Source organism: Dryas octopetala, chromosome 3 (assembly GCF_963921425.1).
Source record: "Dryas octopetala chromosome 3, drDryOcto1.1, whole genome shotgun sequence".
Taxonomy (NCBI): Eukaryota; Viridiplantae; Streptophyta; class Magnoliopsida; order Rosales; family Rosaceae; genus Dryas; species Dryas octopetala.
Window position 1 is genome coordinate 8,494,658 of NC_141368.1, and position 21,826 is coordinate 8,516,483.

Here is a 21,826-nt window from a genome sequence, read left to right on the forward strand (position 1 = left end):
AAGTCAAAACTAATTTTGAGTTGCTTTCTTGCTCTTTCTTTGCCGCATAATCTTAATAGGATATGCATGTGATCATGACATTCCATGGATTGGTGATTTGGGTTTCCTGTTAGAGTGTGCCCACATTCTCTTATTATCAAATAAATTAATGCAAAAGGTTGTCCGGTTGCACACAACACAAACAAGAATATAAGCACTAGCCAAAAATTAACTTATATAATGTGTAGTGTTTTTGAAAAAGAGAGCAAGTTATTGATAGGGAAGGTGAGAAAAACAGTGTCATCACAAAGAGTGTCACAAAACAAAACATTATATATTATACATAACTAGTGTAGATACTAGTGTACTTGCACTTGAGAATATTGTGTTTTTGTACAAGCACTGCCAATGGTAAACCATAATTGTGGTCATAAGGACATAACTAAAAACATTTTTAGACCATCTTAAGAAGTATTGACTAATTAAATTTTAAGAAAGTCATAAATAGCGGTGATAATATGTCATCATACTAATATGATTGCTGTGTCTTCGATACAATGCATATGAACACCATGAGAGTTACTACATGTTTGATTGCAGGATTACACAAGAGTATATTTGAAAATTTAGGAAATAAATCAATTTGGTACGAGCCTTAATCTATATCTAGCTTATGCCCACTTGTGTTTGGCATTTTTAATTTAATGCAATCTTATCTTCAATTTACACTTGAAGTTGTGATGAAAAAACATGCTGGTGTCGGTTAGCTAGCTTTAGATAAGGACCAAAGATCTGAGCACTGAACAGGGACATGACAATGTGTCACACAGCCTCCTTCAAAAGCTTTGAAGTCATGTAACTTCAAAAGACTTCAGAAAGGCATTAATATAAATATAGATATTAGATTAAACTTTGCAAAAGCTGCCAAATGTAATTTATTGGGAACCCTCTTTGAGGCAAACCACAAAGGTTTTGAATCAATATAGTTGCTGTTCTCACGAAGGTCCAGAATAAAATCAAAAGAATAAGACATAATCTTAAAAGCTACTTTGGCCTTTTTCTCTTTTTGACATTTCTAATTGTCCTACCAAACATTCATCCATGCAAGAATCTTCCTCTTGGCTTACCTTTAAAGGCTTAAAGTAGTTTGGAATAATTTTATATGTGGTCTACATCCTAATAACTATAAAGTCATGCACAAACCTTATTAGAGTTTATAATGTTATCAATTTCCTAAACAAATTTCAACTTTTGGGTAAAATGCCTTCCTATTCAAGTCCAATTAGGAGTGAAAACAATACTACTTTACTGTCTAGATTAGCTTCTTAATTTGGACTGATATGACTAGCATTAAGAATCAAAACGCATAGTCTTCAAGTGGTAGCTAGAAACTGAAAAGGGGAGTGATTCAATAGCAGAGTATGAAGTCTTAAAAAACTTTTAATCTAGATTTAGGTGCCAAAATCTGTTGAATGCAGATTTTTTTTGGAAAAGATGGTACAATACAGTAGTACCTCATAAATAAAATGGATTCTTTTTTTGGTAGAATAAATAAAATGAATTCTAAGTTCTAACTATAAAGTAGCCGACAACCCCTCCTGCTTTTAGACATAGGATATAACAAATTGACTAATATAACATTGAGATACTACTTACAAGTTTTCAACTTACTACAGAACACTGAAAATGACTGTAATGGCATCAGTTAAGGATATGCATGCTTAATACATCTTGTTAGCCTATTTTCTACCTGTTCAATGAGTGTCTAACATAATATCAGCAGTTTGATTGTAGGATGTTCTTCTTCAAATTTTCAATCTCTATTTCTCAATTAATTTTTAAATTTTAAAGGCGTATGGTGAGAGTAGACTTGTATGTTTTTCTTTATGTGCATCTATCTCTATTTTTATGTGTAAGATTGCGATGCACATAAAGAAGATTATAATTAATTAATATATATTATACTCTTTAAGGCTGGTTCGGTGCACAAATTTAGTGCTTCAGGCCATCCACAGTGGTGAGAGTGAGAGTGAGAGTGAGACATAGCCTGAAAAGTGATTTTTTGTCCTGAGAGTGAGAGTGATATGTGCTGAAGCTACAGTGGTGCTGAGAGTAATGTAATTGTATATAATTAAATTAAGCCTAAGTTAGATTAAGTTATAGTTAAGTTATAATTTATAGTTTAAATATTTATAAAAATTATACCATTAGTTTTATTTTAAAGAGATCTTTAATATAAGGTCAATATTGACTATATTTGAATTTATAATTTTATTACCTAAAATATTAATTCTATATTGGACCAATTCATTCTCTTTGCATTTTCCATGATTGGAAAAAAAAAATTTCTAGGAAAAGTGAGGTGATTTGAATAGATTGATAAAATGAATGAATTGGATAAATAGATGTGTGAAAAAATGAGGTGTGAATGCTCAATTTATAGGCAAATTGATGAAATAGCCGTTATAAATTTTTCAGAATTTTAAATATTTTTTCGAATTTTTTTTGTATTTTTTTTGTATTTTTAATTGCATTATAACGGTCAATTAATTCTAGCCGTTGATCTCCAACGGATACACTCATCTGAGCCTCCAGACGCTGCCACGTGTTGCTACCTTCTTTTTTTTTTAATTGAAACCGGGCTTAAAAAAGGGGACCGTTGATCTGCAACGGGCGGAAGATCTTGGCCAACGGTGTGAAGCAGGCGCGCGTGTGGGCGAGTGGGAGGCAGCTGCTGCGGTGAACAGTGGCTTGTCGGCCACTTTTTTCCTTCCCTCCGCATTACCAAATTGCCCCTGCTTTCTTTCAAAATTCCGGACCGTGCCTCAGCTTTTTGAATTTGTCAAAAGCCCTTCATGGTCTTTTCAAATTCAGTGGGGCCCACTTAAATAAAAACCTCACATACTCTCACTCTCAGCCGGACCCTCTCCTGGCTCTCAACTCTCACTCTCACTCACCCTCACTCTCATTATTCCGGCCCACTGTACACAAAATAGAGTTTCCTCACACACTCACTCTCAAGCTCAAGCTCACCACTGTGGAAGGCCTGAATGAGTTTGAGATTTCATTCTTATGTTTGGTATTGAAACTTTTAAAAATATGTTACTTTTTACATATGAATGATTGAATGTGATATTCATGTAGAGGGAAATTTGAAAACTAATCAGGCCCCTTGAATGTGTTTAACTTTTTCTTGGTTTGTGGTTGAGAAAAATGATACATATATTTAGGACTATTCTTGTTGTCCAGTCTCAACCATGTAGTCCCCTGCATGAATATTTAGGACTGTTGTGCCCTGATGTGTGTCTGTCAATATCATCAGCAGCAGCAGCAGCAGCAATTTCAAGCCTTAAAAACCAATTAACTGGTTAATATGGCGTTCAAATATGCTGTCTCCAAAACCTCTGTCCTCTCCCTGTCTCCTACTTGTTTTTCCGACACTTGTCCTCCCACTTAACAAAAAATAACCCTGTTTATTGAAAAATAATAGAAAACAAAAATAACACACTCTTTTCTCTGTCCCCCTCCTTCATCTTCTCTGCAAACCCAACTCAACCCAGTCAAGGAATTCTCACTGTCAAGCCGAGCAAATGGTGTCTCATCAATGGGATTTCGGTTTTGGGTAATGTAAACTGCTCCCAAGGCCAATATCCAGTGAAAGACTTATCAGAAGCTCTCACAGTGGCTCATCCACTCGTAGATCCAGAAGGAAACTGTAGGGAAGAGACCCGTCGAATTCTCTAAATTGCTCTGCATTCCAACTTCTCTCTTGTTTTCTCACCCACCAAACACCACCAAGTCGCTTGCAAGAGATCAAAATAGATAACCCATATTGGGTTTTGTTTGTGTGCTCGATTTCTCAGTAATTTCCCTTTGTTTCTCGTCAAAATTGAAGGAAAATCTCTTGGATTCTTGCATATTGGTGAGATGCACCATGTGGTTATTTGAATATTGAGTTATGCAGAGAAGATGAAGGACGACACAGAAGAGAAGAAGAGAGCTTTTTTTATTTTTTTATTATTGTTAACAGTTATTTTTCTGTTAAGTGGGAGGACATGCTAATCAAAACCTACATCGAATTAAGTGCGACTTAATTATGATATCAAGTACTACCTGAAGCACAAACATCTCACTATTTAATTCATTAATTTGTGATTATATTTCCAATGATCTGGGCAGGACACTCCTTGCTTTTAAATTCAATTCACATCCTAGGGAATATATATGCAATGCAATGCAATATGCACCAGTTGGCTTTGGGACTATTGTGCCACATCACCCTATACAAGTCGACACATCACAAACCCATGAAAAGACAAAATTACCCCTGTGAAAGCAATCCATGCTGGTGTGGACAAAAGGGTATTCATGAGTTTTCCATGAGTGGCTCCAACAACCCTTTGACCATATAAATTTACATGTACAGGGACAACTACAAGTCAACAGAAATCTAATTTGTTTGTTTGGTAGGACCTGCCATTCCTCTCTATTTCCATTGCTTTCTTCTCAAGCGTTCAGTTCAAGGCTTCAAGCTCTTCTCTCAATGAACATTTAAAAAATAATAATAATTCATTAAAACCTCCTCCAGTAATTTATATTTCCTGGAAATCCCTCTTGGGAAACTATTTAATCACAATTCTTTTCTTCTTCTTCTAAAATCTTATACCTCATCAAAAATTATACTTGGGTTTCTCATCTTTCTTTCTCTCTCTCTCTCCCTCTCTCTATGCTTGTGTTTCACTTCTCCTCTCAAATTTAAACCAACTAGTGCTGCAAAAGAAAGCTAGCCATGGACAGACGCCGCAGAAAACAAGCCAAGACTAGCACTTGCTGCTCTGAAGGCAAGCATATGCTCCCAACTCATTTTCTTTCCCTCAAATCACCAAATGGGTTCTGCTTTTTTTGTTCAATATATCTTTAATGGGTTTCCTTCATTTCTTTTTTTACTTTGTCAAAAAAACAATCTTTGGGTTTCTTGAAGTCTGGGTATTGATTCATTTTTTGTTTGGTTCAATATTAATGTCTAAATGTTTTTCTACTCTGTTTGTGCTCTGTGTTGCATGTAAATATTGATGATCTGATCTCATGTGCAGAGGTAAGCAGTATTGAGTGGGAGTTCATAAACATGTCTGAACAAGAAGAAGATCTCATTTGTAGAATGTATAAGCTCGTCGGAGACAGGTAAAACAATTTAAACGTCAAGTTCTGAAGTTCATTAATTATTTAAGCTGCCCTTCTTCTTCTTCTTCAAAGTAAAAGACTAGCTAGTCCTTTTTCAATCTCTTTTTTAGGCAAACTATATATGCATGTATTATATAGTCAATATTGAAATGAGGTACCTTGTGTGATGATATATGTGACTCCTCATTTTTATAGTTCATTCATATGATATGATCCTAGTGGTAGGTGGTAACCTTTTCTTTTTGGGTACAAAAGAGGCCAAAAGACCTCCACCAGCACAATCACCATTCACCACCACCCTAATTTTTTTTTAGAACTATTTTTTATTTTTTTTAGAACATCACCCCAATTATTATAATTCATAACTATTGTCTTTTTTAGTATAGGTAACATTAAAGAAAATATGATCAGTCTACGGTCCGGGATTGATACACAGATTTTAATCCACCATAACTTTTCACACGCAAAAAAGAAAATGTTATGAATCCATTCTCTTTTGTTCATCATGCATGTACACATCCCAAGATAAGAAAAATCCAACTACCCAAGAAATTATGTTGGAAAACGATAAAACCCAATTCTTTTCTATTATTTTTTCCCCAACTATCTCACAGAGACAAAGATCCACATATAAACCCCATACCATATAAAAGAGTGGGGAAAAAGAGTTGGGTTCTATAGCAAATATAATAAGTTTTTTTCTTGAATAGATTTGCATTTTTTATACATGATTTGTGCACAAGTTTTTTCTGCAAGCTAGAATCATATGTTAATTTAGTAATCTTGGGACTGCAAGTGCAATATACAGCTTATACATAAAAATAATGCCATTTTGTTTTCTTAATTAGTGCAAATGAATTATGTAGTTTAATTAATTTGTAGAATGGTTTCTAATTTGGGTTGCATATAGCTCAGGTGGGGTCTTATAGCTGGCCGGATTCCGGGCCGGAAAGCAGAAGAGATAGAGAGGTTCTGGTTAATGAGACATGGAGAAGTATTTGCAAGTAGAAGAAGAACAGAGCTTAAGACTAATACGAGATACAATTCCTGATCATTTCCTCTGTCACTAGTAAGAAGACAGTACTCAGTAGGTTAGGCTAAACAAATTTAATTTTCTCTTATAGTTTTATGTTCCTTTTTTTGCCTTTTTGACTCCTACCTATGTCTATGTGAGTCACAAGGTAGTTGTAACTTATTGGCTAATTTATTGAGACTAGACTCTCTCTCTCTCTCTCTCTCTCTCTCTCTCTCTCTCTCTCTCTCTCTCTCTCTCTCTCTCTCTCTCTCTCTCTCTGACACATAAAAACAACACAAGCAAAGACAATATTGAAGAATGATTCAATAAAGATCTTGAGCATAGATCTCCGATGTACTTCACATTTATGGTTGGCCTAAAAAGCATGTCTGCTGTTTTTTGATCAGATGACTTGAAATCAATTGGGTTCATTGAAATTTATCCATGCAACTTAAAAATCTCCAACCACCCTCCACGTAACAATTATTATATACGACGGATAATGTGTTGTGTGTGAATCCAAGTACAAATTATAATTAAAGCCACATAATTAAACATACAACATGAGTGTAAATTGGTAAGGCAGCTGTACTACTGTGACTCCGTGAGGCTGGGGTCCTCCTTATCTTCAATATTATTTGGCTTTTGTTGCATATAGTGTAGCCTAGACAATCCCCCAGTCCAAAGAGCAAAGCTACAGCCTTCATTACTTATACACTTAATTGAGATCTCAAGATCCTGTGATACTGTCTAGTGTCTACCTTTTCTGACCACAACCCCCAAATCATTAGACCAACCATGAATGCTTTAATCCCCCGATCTGGTTTGGTACTTGGTAGGCTAGGTCTAATTAATCTAATGGATTATAATTTATAGGCTAATTATATGTAGCTAGGATAAAATTGTTAATTCATGTTTTTTTAGTATATGGAATCAGACCGGATTCCTCACAAAACCTACTCCATATATTATTTCAACGATACGAGCCGTTTATCTTTTAATTCACTATTTAAAGATAATATATGTAAAAAAATTAGATAAATAAAAAATCATTAAGCTATCTCATTTTGATCAAATAAATAGAACAAAATATTTTCAATAAACACTTGAAATGATAATCATTTAAATCTATAGAAAATTAGGATTAAATACTAAATTTCAATAATTTTTTGGTATAGTATGAAGACCATATAATATTTCAATTGAACTATTAAATTTAAATGTAGCTTTTTAGATTAGGTTACAAATATGTTGGCTCTTTTGATTTGAACCTTTTTCATTTGACATTTTTGTCCTTTGGCTCACATATGATGGGTGTTAGTTAAAATTTATAAGGTTTTGACAAAATTGCCCTTCAGGCTTTTATATTATCTTGAAAATTTGCTAATGTAGTCTCAACTTTACATTTAGTTGTAACTGTACGACACTCACAACTTCAAATTTAGTTGTGACTGAACGACAGTCACATCTAAGTTGTGAAATAGTTACAGTTAAGTTATGACTTAATTGAATTTTTTTTTTTGAGAAATTATATTACAATATAGTATAAATAGAGGTCAAAACAATACTTTTACTCAAAATAATATATAGTATAGTAGTGTGAGTTGTTTCTTTCAATTTACCAAGACAGTCACAGTTAAGTTGTGACTGGATTAATTTTTTTTTTAATACATTATAGTATAAATTAATGTAATATTTGTGATGTAATATTTTTTATATTTTTTTATTATAGTGACATGTGATGTAATATTTGTAAATTCTAACCTTTTTCTTTATTATTTTGTTTGACTTTTCAACTAGTACCTAATTTAAAATGCTATTTAATTTTGGTACTTAAACTAAAAAGTTAATGAAATTTGGTAGTTAAAATAAATGGACCTTAAAAGGTAGACGATTTCAATAATCAAAATACAATATAAAATGAGCCTCACAATTGATTCCTTAAATAAAGTTTTTTTTTTTTTTTTTTAAATCCTTTTATGAAAGTTCTCTGTAAATGAATAATTATTATTCTGTAAAGTATGTAACTAACAACAGTATTTTTTTCAACTTCTACAGAAAAATTCAAAGTTAGGACTTTGGCTCGTTTAAGAATTAGCAGATGAGTTGACAAAAGCTTAAATATGTTTCTAGTAGCAAAAGGCTTCTCACAGTCACACTTAGATAGTGAATATATGACATGCACTGTCAATATGGTAGAAGGTCTCCTCATCACTGTGGCACATCATTCGATCAACAAAATTAATAATTCTTTACATTATTGTGGGTTGGCTGATTGCCTGGGCCATAATGCTAAATTCGAATCATGACCTGGGCAAAGAATGGGAAGGATGTATCAAAATCAGAATCTGATTAGCAGATAAGGACACTCAGATCCTACAAAAAAGATCTGGGCCACAACCCAGGCCCATATAGATGAGGGAGAGAGGCAAATTTATTGGGGGCTTGGAAAAGCAGAATCCAATTTGGACACAGAATAGGTAAGCCCACTAGCCCATTAGGACAAATTGGGATGTAGACTACTAGAGTATTGGACTGGGCTTTTTTATGTTGTTTTTTCTTTTGTCGTTTTCAGGAAGAGTGATACAATCATACAAACATGAACGGCATATCGACCGCCCGATTTTCAACACTTACTTAATTGGAAGGTGGGTCTCTCAAAATAGGGGTCATAAATAATAATGCTGGTGAAAAGGACGATCAGTTAATCACTTGAGTTCCTTATAAAATTCGAGCTACATTTGCAGAATGCAGAAGTTGCATTCGTGGATATTTTGTCATTTAGGTCAAGTTAGTAAGTCAATGCCTTTATTGCCAATAATATTAATGATTTGGTAGTAATAATCTAATTTACTAATTCTTAAAATTGTATGAATTTTTTTTTTTGCATAAGTAAAATTGTAAGAAAGTACCAATATTATTTTTCAAGAAAAAACTTACTTTTTCGATTATATATATATATATAGAGGCTCCTTCTATTGAGGTATACCTCAACTTATTTATGTTGAGGTATGACCTTGTTGGGGCCTACACAAGTTGTTTTGTGTCGATCCGAACAGTTTGCAAGGATCATCTTCATTGATAGATCTTCTTTGCAAAAAATTAGTCAAATCGAAAATTATTTGCCTATCTAACTTTGATAAAACAAATGGACGGTTTCATCGAAAATATTTGGTTCGTCCATTTATTTGATCAAAGTTAGATAGACAAATGATTTCCGATTTGGCTAATTTTTTGTAAGGATGATCTATCAATGGAGATGTAAAAAATGAACGGTTCGGATCGACACAAAACGACTCGTGTGGGCCCTAATAGGGTATACCTCAACATAAATAAGCTGAGGTATACCTCAATAGAAGGAGCCTGTATATATATATATCTATATATATGTCTTTATTAGGTGTGGGAGCATAAATTTCATCTTGGGAGGAATTCATTACGGGGTCAAAGACAGAGACTATGGAAGCTAGGTTAAGGGGACACTCTTCAATGATCATGCTAGAAATAGAGAATACTAATAAAACAAGGGAAAATGTTAGCAAAAAGACTATAATTATACCCCTATTTTCAGTTGAGGATCTCATTTTCATTTTGCTTCAATCAAAGACTATTATTTTTCAAGTGCTTCAATCAAAGATATTCCGTCAATTCTGTCAAAACTTTTGTTAAAATTGATCACGTGACCAATTTATAAGGGCAAAAAAGTCTTTTCTCATAAAAAAAATAAAACTAAATAAATTTAAACAAATTTAAAAACAAAACAAAAAAAATTCCCTCCATCTCCCACCTTCGCCACCCCCTGCACCATGTCGACCCAACACTCCCAAGCTCCCAACTTTTCCACTCTGCCTCATCCCCTTAACAAAACACAGGTAAGTAAAGTCTCTCCAACTCACACACACACACACACACACACACACACACACACACATATAGACACACTAACTCTCTCTCTTTCTGTTTTCATTGCAGGACCTTCAAGATCACCTTGTGTCTGTCGCTAAAGCAATCCAATGACCAAACTTTCACACCCCAAAACGCCGCCGTCGACAACCTCCGCGTGGTCTTCGCCGTAGGCGGCACTGGGGGCCACATATACCCAGCCGTCGCCATAGCCGACGAACTCAAAATCACCAACCCCACCACTCAAATCCTCTTTCTAGGCACACCCAATGGTATGGAAAGCACCACAATCCCCTCTTTTGGCTACGACTTCGACACCGTACCCGTTGCCAAATTACACCGCCCAATCCTTTCCCTCAAAAACCTCCTCCTTCTCTACTATTTGATCAGGTCCACCATTCACAGTTACAAAAAATTGCGTGATTTCAACCCCCAAATTGTTTTCGGTACTGGTGGGTATGTGTCGGTCCCTATATGCTTGGCGGCCAAGGTAAAAAGGGTCAAGCTTGTAATCCAAGAATAGAACGCTGTACCAGGATTAGCCAATTGGGTTATCTCATTTTTTGCTGATATTGTGTTTGTGGCTTTCAATTCCTCCATTGACTGTTTCCCCTCACATTGTAAGTGTGTGGTTTGTGGGAATCCGGTGAGGTCGTCTCTGAAGAAGCAGGTGACTAAGGCTGTGGCAAGGGCGCATTTCTTTCCAAATTCTAACAAGATAAAGGAGTTGGAGAAGGCTCAGGTTTTTTTGGTTCTTGGAGGGTCTTTAGGTGCGAATACTATTAACATTGTTCTGCTGAATTTGTATTATCAGATGCTATTGGGAGAAGGAAAACTTGTTTATTATATGGTTGAGACTGATGTTAGGGGTTGACTGGGTTTTGCGACAGGGCCAGGGTTGGGTTGGGGTGGTGGAGCTGGATGGGAACAGGGCAGGGCTGGGACGGGTGGGGGAGGGGAGGGATGGCGATGGTATAGGGGGAAAAGGAGGCGGGGATGGGTAACTGTGACGGGGAGGGGGAGCTGGCTGGGGGGCAGAGAGAAAGAGAAAGATAAGAGAGGTAGAGATATGAGAGAAAATAGAGGGGAGGGGCTGGGCTGGGTGGGGGGAGTGTTGGGTCGACATTGTGCAGGGGATGGCGAAGGCGGGAGATGGAGGAAATTTTTTGTTTTGTTTTTAAATTTGTTTAAATTTATTTAGTTTTATTTTTTTATGAGAAAAAACTTTTTTGCCCTTATAAATTGGTCACGTGACCCTCACGTGATCAATTTTAACAGAAGTTTTGACAGAATTGACGGAATATCCTTGATTGAAGCACTTGAAAAATAATAGTCCTTGATTGAAGTAAAGTGAAAACGGGATCCTCAACTGAAAATAGGGGTATAGTTATAGTCATTTTGCTAACATTTCCCATAAAACAATGAGGAATGGAAAGCAATATCTAAAAGGGCTAAGTTCAGCATCCAAATCGGAGCAAGCCCAATAAACCTATTTAGATGTGAGGTATTATTTTAAAGACTTATTTGCACCAACGCCTCTTGTAGGATACATTTTTTCTTACTTTGTCCCCCAAACTTAAAACGTATCACTTTGCCACCCGAACTTTCATTTTTCTTACAGGATTTCCTGATTCTGCCTAGTCCGTTAACTCTTTCGTTAAAAATATTGATGTGGTGCCCATGATAAATTGGATAGGTAGGCACCACATCAGCTTTTTTAATGAAATAGTTAATTGACTAAATAGAATCGAACAATCTGTAACAAAGATGAAAATTTGAGTGGTAAAGTAATACAATGTAAGTTTAAGGGGGGAAAGTGAAAAAAAAAATGTATTTTTCAGGGAGCACTAGTTTGAATAAGCCTATTTTAAAAGATTTCAGTGCTATTAGTAATGAATTATTTAACTTATACAATGTAAATTGTGTCACATTTTCGTTGTATGATTTATCTACACTCATGACTAAATCATACAACGCCAAGAAAATTGTCTTATCTGATTTTATTGTTTTTTTTATAAACCCATTTTTCACTAGGCTTGTTAAGAATTAATACCCATGTACCAACAACCTACTCATAAGGAAACTCATTTGATTTTTTCCCCATTTTCTTTATAGTAAATCAAACCACTAATAAATTTGGTGTAAGAGATCCTAACTTAAAAAATTGGAGTAAAAGACAATTTTTATATTTTTTACTGATGCAATGACTTTTTTGTGCAAATGCACTACTTTCATAAATGCATTTGTTATACTTTTACAGATGCATTGAGTTTTTGTTTTTACAAATGCATTGATTTTTTTTTTTTTTTTTTTTTTTACAAATACACTAAATTTGTCCTGATTTAAATTTAAATTTTTAACTTAACTTATTTGATTGGTTGTCCTTTAGACCAATAATTTAGTGGTGGTATCCTACAATCTAACGAACCCTTTCCAACGTCCGACCTTATTCAATTTTTGCGGATCCACACATCCACATGCATGCACCTAGCTTGAGGCTTGAAGTTATGATGACATGGACGATTACCTGAAAACTTTAAAGACACTTTAGGTACACTCTGAATTCTGATATACACGGTTAAGATGTTAGGATTTAATTAGGAGTTTATACCTTAAAATATTATATGGGAATCTCTCGCTCTCTCTCTCTCTCTCTGTCAATATTATATGGGAATCTCTCGCTCTCTCTCTCTCTCTCTCTCTCTCTCAATCAAAGAGTTGATATGAATGATTATGAACCCCTTGAATACTCTGACTGAGTCCTTCAAACCGAGTAAGAAACCAGCGCGTTCACACGGCCACTTGGGACTATATATGTCTGTTTCTCATCAAACATGATTATATATGTATTTTACCTTTTGACCTTGTAAACGAAAAAAAGAGGTACGTACAAGCTCAGAATGATGGAACAACCCCACACGCTTTGCATCTACAACTACAATTACAAGGAAACAGACCCCCCAAAACAAACACTAGGGAGGCTAGGGGGATGGGGACTAGGGGACTAGGGAGCCAACAAATTCGTTTTTCATTTCTTTCTTTCTGGAAAATAACCTAGCAAGTTCTTGGAAATGCAATTGTGATGACTCAGTTTTTGGGCTGATCTTTTGATATTGTACGCAACAGAAGTTCTGGACAATAGTTGGTAAAAGTTTTCTAGAAGGCATGCCAACAATAATTGAGAGAAAGAATAGGCTATAAGGAATAACAAAAGGAATAATACATTGAATTAGTGTAAATATATAAGATATTCCTATAACGAAAATGTCATTTCAAAGTGCTTTTGTATAATTTTAAATTTCGAAGTTTTCGGTGAACGTTCGTCGAAAATTTCGATTTTTTGGGGTGTCGAAATCGAAACCCATATTTGCTAAAATTTCGGGATGATTTCGTCGAAATTGTCGAAATTATCGAAATTTCGCCGAAATCGTCGAAATTTCGGCGAAATTTTCGACCGTGCCCATAACCCATTCCCATAAGTCGGTTGCCCCTACACTGAATTTGAGATATGGTTTTGGAGCTGGGTTTTTGCAGAAAAATGGAGAGGTGGCAGGGGGGAGAAAGAGGGGTGGCGGCAGGCGGCGGCAGGGGGAGATCGAGGGAGAGAGAGGCGACGGCAGGGGGAGATCGAGGGAGAGAGGCGACGCAGGCGACGGGGCGAGGGCAGGGGGCGACGGCAGAGGGGCGACGGGGCGACGGCAGAGGGGCGACGGCGGGGGGAGATGCAGAGAGAGAGAGAAGAAATGAAGAAAACAAAGGGGAGTTGCTGGAGCAGTGGAGCCTCGGGGGAAAAGAAAGGAAAGGGAAAGGAAGGAAAGAAAAAAAGAAAAAAAAAAGAAAAGAAAAAAAAGAAAAGGAAGGAAAGAAAAGAAGAAAAAAAAAAGAAAAAAAAGAAAAAAAAAGAGAAAAGGTTTAGGGTTGTTTGGGGTTTGGGGCCTTTGGGTTAATTGTGAAGAAAAAAAATAGTTTGGAGTTTCGTTTGTCCGTTTTGGAGTTTCGTTTAGTTATTTTTAAACCCTAAACTAGTAAACTATAATATATTTTTATATAAAAAATAATTTAAAGTACCCTAAAGGGCTTAAACCCTAGTATCATATATCATATCCTAAACAATATAGATTATAGATTATAAAATATATAGGGTTTAGTATATATATTATAGAGTATAGATAATATACTAATTTCATTTTATACTAATTTTATTTAACAGTATTTGTCTCCAGCGTGCATTATATTTATCTTATATCACATGAAACCTACTATATAATTTGGTTTCTTCAATATTTTTTATCAATTTAGTAGATAATATGATAAATAAACATATAGTAAAGTTTCATTCAAAATTTCCGTATTTTGATATCAATTTCTATCATTTCCGTCAAATTTTTGTCGAAATTTAAAAATCTTCGAAATTTCCGTCGAAATTTCCATCGAAATTTCCTCGAAATCCGAAATTTTATTCCTTGTGTATAAATGGCCAAAAAAAAAAAGTGCTTTTGTATAAAGTATTTTTATTTCAGAGCACTTTTGTTAAAAATGTTTTTGTTTTGCCGGTCTTCTTTAACTCGTTGATTTTGTGGTGCATTCTAAAGTCCAATAGGTCTTGGGTTTGAGATTGGTAATGAACTACGGCATGCTAAAAACCTCATAAATGTTTTTGTTTTATAAGCCCACAAAATTTTTAAATGCTTTCTACCATGTGCTTTTTCATAGCGCACTTTCAATGCTTTTCTTAGAAGCACTTTCAGTGACTCTCCATAAAATACTAAAAATTACTTCTAAATTCACAAAATACTTTTAAGTATTTCTACTAAACACTAATGAAAATGTTTTTGCTTATCTAGAAGTGTTTTTAGCACCTCTAAACAAGCTCTTATCTACATATAGAAGCACATGAATGCAAGAGGGGAGTGCAACTTGAACTATTGCAACTACTAATATAAACAAAACACTACTCATTAATTTTGATATCCTAAGCTTTGTGACTCGATTAACAAATTGCAGGTCAACTGAGGAGTTAAATGGGAGCAATCATCACATACTTAATTTGGATTTTAGGGATCCACATGTAATACAGTTCCTTCTTTAAACCAATTTGCTAGACAAATGCCACTTCCAACTTACATTATTCTGTCCTAAAAATACTTTTCAATTAAGTTTTAACTACCACTTTGAGGAGAACAATAACATATTTTAATTGGGGTATTAAGTTGTTAATCAGATCTTCATGTTCAATAATGATGGGCTTAATTTAGATATATGCATGTACTGAAGAATAACTTATCTGTCTTGTTTTTAGCCTTTCCTGTTTTAATTTTATTTTTAAACACAAATTGCAACTTTTTTTTTTTTTTGCATAAATTCAATTTAGACACATAACTATATAAGCTATTTCAACGGAGTCCATGAACTTTAAAATATTTCAAATATACACCCGATCTATTATCTAAATTGAAAAATGAATTTCTGTCCATTGATTCGTTGAGAGATCAGTTAAATGACAGCTTGGCTTTTGCTGACCGGGATTAATTGGCGACGTGGCGCTATCTCAGCAAACATTTCTCGCCAAATAAGCGACACGGGCCCACAATTTAATAATAATAGTGAGACAGACAGAAAGTTTGTGGGCCCGTGTCGCTCATTTCCCGCCAAATGAGCGACACAGGTCCACCTAACCCTTGACACGGGTCCACAAACTCATCATCTCTTTTTCGCTTGTTGAACACAAGTGAGAGATTTATATTCGAATTTGGGGGAAAACGTGATGTTTTTTGGAGACTAAATGGTCAGGAGAGCGTTCGACGAGCGGGAAATAAGTAATGGGTGTGTGGGCCCGTGTCAAGTGGACATGTGTTGCTCATTTGGCAGGAAATGTATGATGAGTTGGTACCATGTCACCAATTAATCCTCGTTAGTAAAAGGCAAGCTGACATTTAACTGATCTCTCAATAAATTGATGGACGGAATTTCATTTTTCAATTTACATAATAAATCAGGTGTATATTTGAAATATTTAAAAATTTGTGGACCCCGTTGAAATATCATATATAGTTACGTGTCTAAATTGAATATATGTTTTTTTTTTTTTTGTTAAAATTCAAATTGCATTTTGACTTTCTTTGTTTTTGCAGAACGTGGGAAAGAGCGAAAAAACAGAAACCAACCAGAAGGCAAAACATTAAAAAAGACAGGTCACTCTTTTTTTGGTAAGCAAAGACAGGTCACTCTAACAAACTAATACAATTGATTAATTGATATAAAATTCACCCTATAAAAATCCCAAATTAATTTTTATAGTAAATACCAAACATTAATTTAAACTTTTTTTACTATTGCTTAGAGATACGTGTCAATGATCCAGTGACTAAGACTTGAAAAAGGAAAAGGCATGTCGTGAATCGTGATAAAGGGAAATGTGCATAATTACCAAGTTTTTAGGACAAAAAAAAAAGGGATTTTATTTTAAATGACTTAAACTTTGACAATTAATCAATTGTCTATTATGAGTTGTATTAACGTGCTTCCTAAAATTTAAATTTGAGGTCAATTTACCCATTTTGTTAGTCTAGTTATTAGGGGTGGGCGTTTAAACCAGAAATCGGGTGCACCGAATCAAACCGGGAGGAAAAAACCGCTTTGACCAAAACTGGTCAAAACTGGACCGGACCGGTCCAATCCAATTTCAGTTTCAATTTTGCACTTCACAGAACTGGACTGGACTGGATTGGACCGTTTAATTAATATGTATTTAACGTGCTTCCTAAAATTTAAATTTGAGGTCAATTTACCCATTTTGTTAGTCTAGTTACTAGGGGTGGGCGTTTAAACCAGAAATCGGGTGCACCAAATCAAACCGGGAGGAAAAAACCGCTTTGACCAAAACTGGTCAACACCGAGTCAAAACTGGACCGGACCGGTCCAATCCAATTTTAGTTCCAATTTTGCACTTCACAGAACTGGACTGGACTGGATTGGACCGTTTAATTAATATGTATTTTTAATTTTTATATATATTTAATTTTTATACAATTTTATACACTTTATAAACATTTTTATACACATTTTTACATACATTTTTATACACATTTTACACATTTTAGATGATAAAATTAATATTAACCTAGCTATATTTTAGACCCTAAAATATATTTTATATAACCATATGGCCTATATTCTATATATATAATAATGTTTAGTATATAATTTTAGTTATACCTTTTATAATAAAATTAATATATTCTTTATACTCTATAATCTATATACTAAACCCTATATACTAAAATTATTATAGTTCTAGGATATAGTATATAGTTAATTAATTATAAACTTCTAATAGATGAAATTATGTATTAGGGTTTAGGGTTTAGGGTTTAAAGTTTAAAGAAACCCTATAATCTAATAATCTATACCGTAAACCCTAAAAGTAATAAGTATATAACATATATAACTAATAACTATATAAGTATATAAGCCCGCTTGAAATCCCAATGAAACCCCAATTAGACTCATAGTCAACTATAACCCTATATCCTAATACATTATAACCATATACCCTAAACTATATTAATTAGTTAATTACTCAACACATATATTATATATAAGTAATAAGTATATAAGTATATATAATTATATAAGTATATAAACCCAATTGAAACCCCAGTTAGACTCATAGTCAACTATAACCCTATACCCTAATAAAATTATAACTATATACCTTAAACTATATTAATTAGTTAATTACTCTATACATATATTATATATAAGTAATAAGTATATAAGTATATAAACCCAATTGAAACCCTAATGAAACCCCAATTAGACTCATAGTCAACTATAACCCTATATCCTAATACATTATAACCATATACCCTAAACTATATTAATTAGTTAATTACTCTACACATATATTATATATAAGTAATAAGTATATAAGTATATATAATTATATAAGTATATAAACCCAATTGAAACCCCAATTAGACTCATAGTCAACTATAACCTTATACCCTAATAAAATTATAACTATATACCCTAAACTATATTAATTAGTTAATCACTCTATACATATATTATATATAAGTAATAAGTATATAAGTATATAACATATATAACTATATAAGTATATAAACCCAATTGAAACCCTAATGAAACCCCAATTAGACTCATAGTCAACTATAATCCTATATCCTAATACATTATAACCATATACCCTAAACTATATTAATTAGTTAATTACTCTATACATATATTATATATAAGTAATAAGTATATAAGTATATAACATATATAATTATATAAGTATATAAACCCAATTGAAACCCCAATTAGACTTATAGTCAACTATAACCCTATACCCTAATAAAATTATAACTATATACCCTAAACTATATTAATTAGTTAATTACCCTATACATATATTATATATAAGTAATAAGTATATAAGTATATAACATGTATAACTATAAAAGTATATAAAATATAAACCCAATTGAAACCCCAATTAGACTCATAGTCAACTATAACCATATACCCTAAATTATATTAATTACTCTATACATATATAAGTAATAAATATATAACATATATAATTAATTAACTATATAAGTAAAACTCTATAACCACAATTGAAACCCCAATGAAAATTAAAACCCCAATTTAATTACACAAATAGTTAAGTGTTTAAGTGACTTAAGTCACAAACACAAACTCAAACAGTCAAACAATTTCATTTTGACACTTTGACAGTTGACTCAAAGACTTCAAACTCAAAGTCTGAAAGAATGAAACCCGCACGCCGCAGTCACTCACTCACTCAAACCCTCGACTCACCTCACTCAGACTTCAGACACTCACGCAGACCGCAGTCACGCCTCACTCACGCAGTCGCGATCTTCCTCTAGCAAACAGCAAACTCAAACCCCCTAACCCTGTGTCCGTCACCGAGTCGTCCTCGCCATCTTCCTCTTTTCCCGTTGCCATGGCAATCTTCCTCTCTCGAACTCTCACTCTCTCAGCGCCTCTTAATCTAGCTCTCGATCTCTCATTCTCTCAGCGCCTCTCGATCTCCCCTCTTGATCTCGATTTTGGAGGAAGACGAAGAGAGGTTCGATCCATGAGCTATGGGTCTGTGAGAATCGCCATTTTCACATAGTCGTAGACTCTCATTTCTCGTCTCTCATATCTCACTCTATTACAGTATTATTGATTTTGTGTTAGGGTTTGATTTGGGGATTTAGGGTTTGATTTGGGGTTAGAGATTTACTGATTTTGGGTTAGGGGTTAGGGATTTACTGATTTTACAGTAAAGTCAAACGATTGTTGTTGTCAAATCCAATTTGAGTTTTGTTTTTCATTAGAAATTTTTCTCTGGGATATATGTATTCAATCAAATGGTGTTCAGTGTCGAATTTTACAATGGTTTGTTTCTTCATTTCTTGGTTGATTTGAGGTTGTGAATTGTGATTGTGAATCTGTTTGGTGGCTTGGTGCAGTACAAGTTTTGGTCCAGTCTCAAACAGTGCACCAGACCAAATTGAAACTGTTACAGTTCAATTTGGTCCAGTTCTGGTGCAAAATGTACAGTTCTCAGCACCAGACCGAACTGAATAACCTCCACAGTCCAATGCACGGTTTGAGGGGAGAACTGAATTAGACTGGACCGTGCCCACCCCTACTAGTTACATTTTTTGTCCATAAAATGACCACGTATGTGAAGTGGTTGGACTTCTATATATTTGTATTGCAAGTAAAATAATGAATTTACTCCTAAAAAAGTGATAATGTGTGTGACATATTATCACTTTTGAATGAAATTTGCAAACCAAGTTGAAGAAATTGATATATTGACATTGAAAGAAAAATTGAAAGGACAGACAGATTGATACAACTTAGGAGCTAAAAACAAAGAGGCATATCTAATCTATTAAGCAGCGGAGGTGTACATCAAACCAAAAACTTTTTATCCTTGGGGAAAGGGGTTTTAGGATGTGATCAAAACAAGAACAAGTACAAAAGATTATGGTGAAAACTATCTAAGTGACAATGCTGTCTAATGAGAATACCAATTAAGTATTAGTCTAATGGTAAACTTGAATATAATTAAATTCATATTACTTGGTCATGTAGGTGGGTCTCTGTTAAACTGTCACGTGTACAGGCATATCGGTTAAAAATTCACATTATTGTATTGCAGACATCTAGGTTGATTGATGGGTCATATAAAATTTTGTGTAATTTTTCAGACACAAATTGATGGATATTCGTTAAACACTCTAAATTCTTATTGTCAAAAGTAGGATCAATAAATATTAGTCAAAACTCAAAGCATATATGAACTTCAGCTTCTGATAGTTCAATGCCATCTTGTCCATTACCTACAATGAATTAGCCACTCTAGAGAATATATTGTATATAGATATATATTGCAAAATATATTTAATCGATCACTTAAATTCACAAAACTCATTGTTAGATGAAGCAATGTTAATTAAACAACCAATATGGCTCATTATTAATACCAATATAGCATATTAGCATTGTTATTGTCCCCAACTTAATCACCTAAATTCATCAATTTTTATAGACTTTTTTATATGTGAATTTAATTTCAAAAAGCCTCGGTTCTATTAGCAATAGACTCCCAACTTATATCATATGTTGGTTTGTTTTTTTTTTTTTTGAAAATAAAGTTAACTTCATCCACATCCATAACTTGAGTCAAGTCAGACAATTCCAAAAAGCCAAAAAAAATTTGACATTTTTTTTTGAGCTACATGTTTCTATATTACTAGATCATATAACGGTGTAGCTCATGCTTTAGCTCATTTTGCTCTTTCTTGTTCTTCATTTACTTGGGTGATGAGGCACCTTGATCTGAGCCTCATCAAGCAAAATTTGTATTCCCATAATTTTCTTTCTGATTATGCTTCGGCTTTAAAAAAACATATTTAATCACTTTAAATTTACAAAGCTGAGTGAGATGGTGACTGAACAAGATAATTCCAAAATCTCAAAATAAAAAAAGATACTTTCAAAATTAAGACCTAGTGCAGATAATACATAACTAGTATGCATATAACATTGTAATTTATAATTTTATATTATAAGGTATGGCAATGCACTACTATTTTAATATGATGGCTGAATGCAGAGTTGAATTATGTAAAATATATTTTTTGTTTAATATATAGTGGAACTGTGGAAGTAATATTAACGTGGGTAATTGTATCTGGTGTGCGAGGTAGTGCCTCACATGGATTATTTATGTATCAATATCAACGTCAGCAAAAGCTTTTCACATTACGTCACTATCGTACGTCAGCCGCTTCTCTCTCTCCCTTAACTTTTGTATGATTGAAAAAGGGAATTTTTCTTCTTTAAAAAGATTTTTCTTTTTCATTTTCCTTAGAAAAGCTTTAATGAAACGTCGGAGATAAAAAAATAAGGTGCCTAGTGGATAAGACCAAGAATCTTCACACCTTCTTCCGCGTTGCTGCTCACTAATCAATCACTACTAGTTTCATGAGAGAGAGCTTTGTGAGCCCATTGAATGGTTCAGATTTAAGAACTTGGGGTTGAAGTGGTCAGCATTTAGACTTTTCTTTCTATTTTCTATGCTACCCAACAAGTTCATGATGACCAGAAAGTTACTAGTCCATTGAAAAAAAGAAGAAGAGAGAATAACAAAACAAAAAAAACCCAAAATGGTTTTTCTTCAGTCAAATCTCTCTCCTTTCCTGCTCTTTTCTC

The 21,826-nt window shown here is 33.9% G+C and overlaps 1 protein-coding gene across 1 annotated transcript; it reads left to right on the top strand.

The window, feature by feature from the left end:
- Window positions 1-4,538: 4,538 nt before the first annotated feature.
- Window positions 4,539-6,414, top strand: LOC147290473 (CAPRICE-like MYB3). The gene is made up of 3 exons (XM_086236173.1): window positions 4,539-4,820; window positions 5,073-5,160; window positions 6,076-6,414. Exons 1-3 carry the CDS (start codon window positions 4,769-4,771, stop codon window positions 6,209-6,211), a joined length of 276 nt encoding a protein of 91 aa, XP_086092299.1. The 5' UTR covers window positions 4,539-4,768; the 3' UTR covers window positions 6,212-6,414.
- The last annotated feature ends 15,412 nt before the right edge of the window (window positions 6,415-21,826 follow it).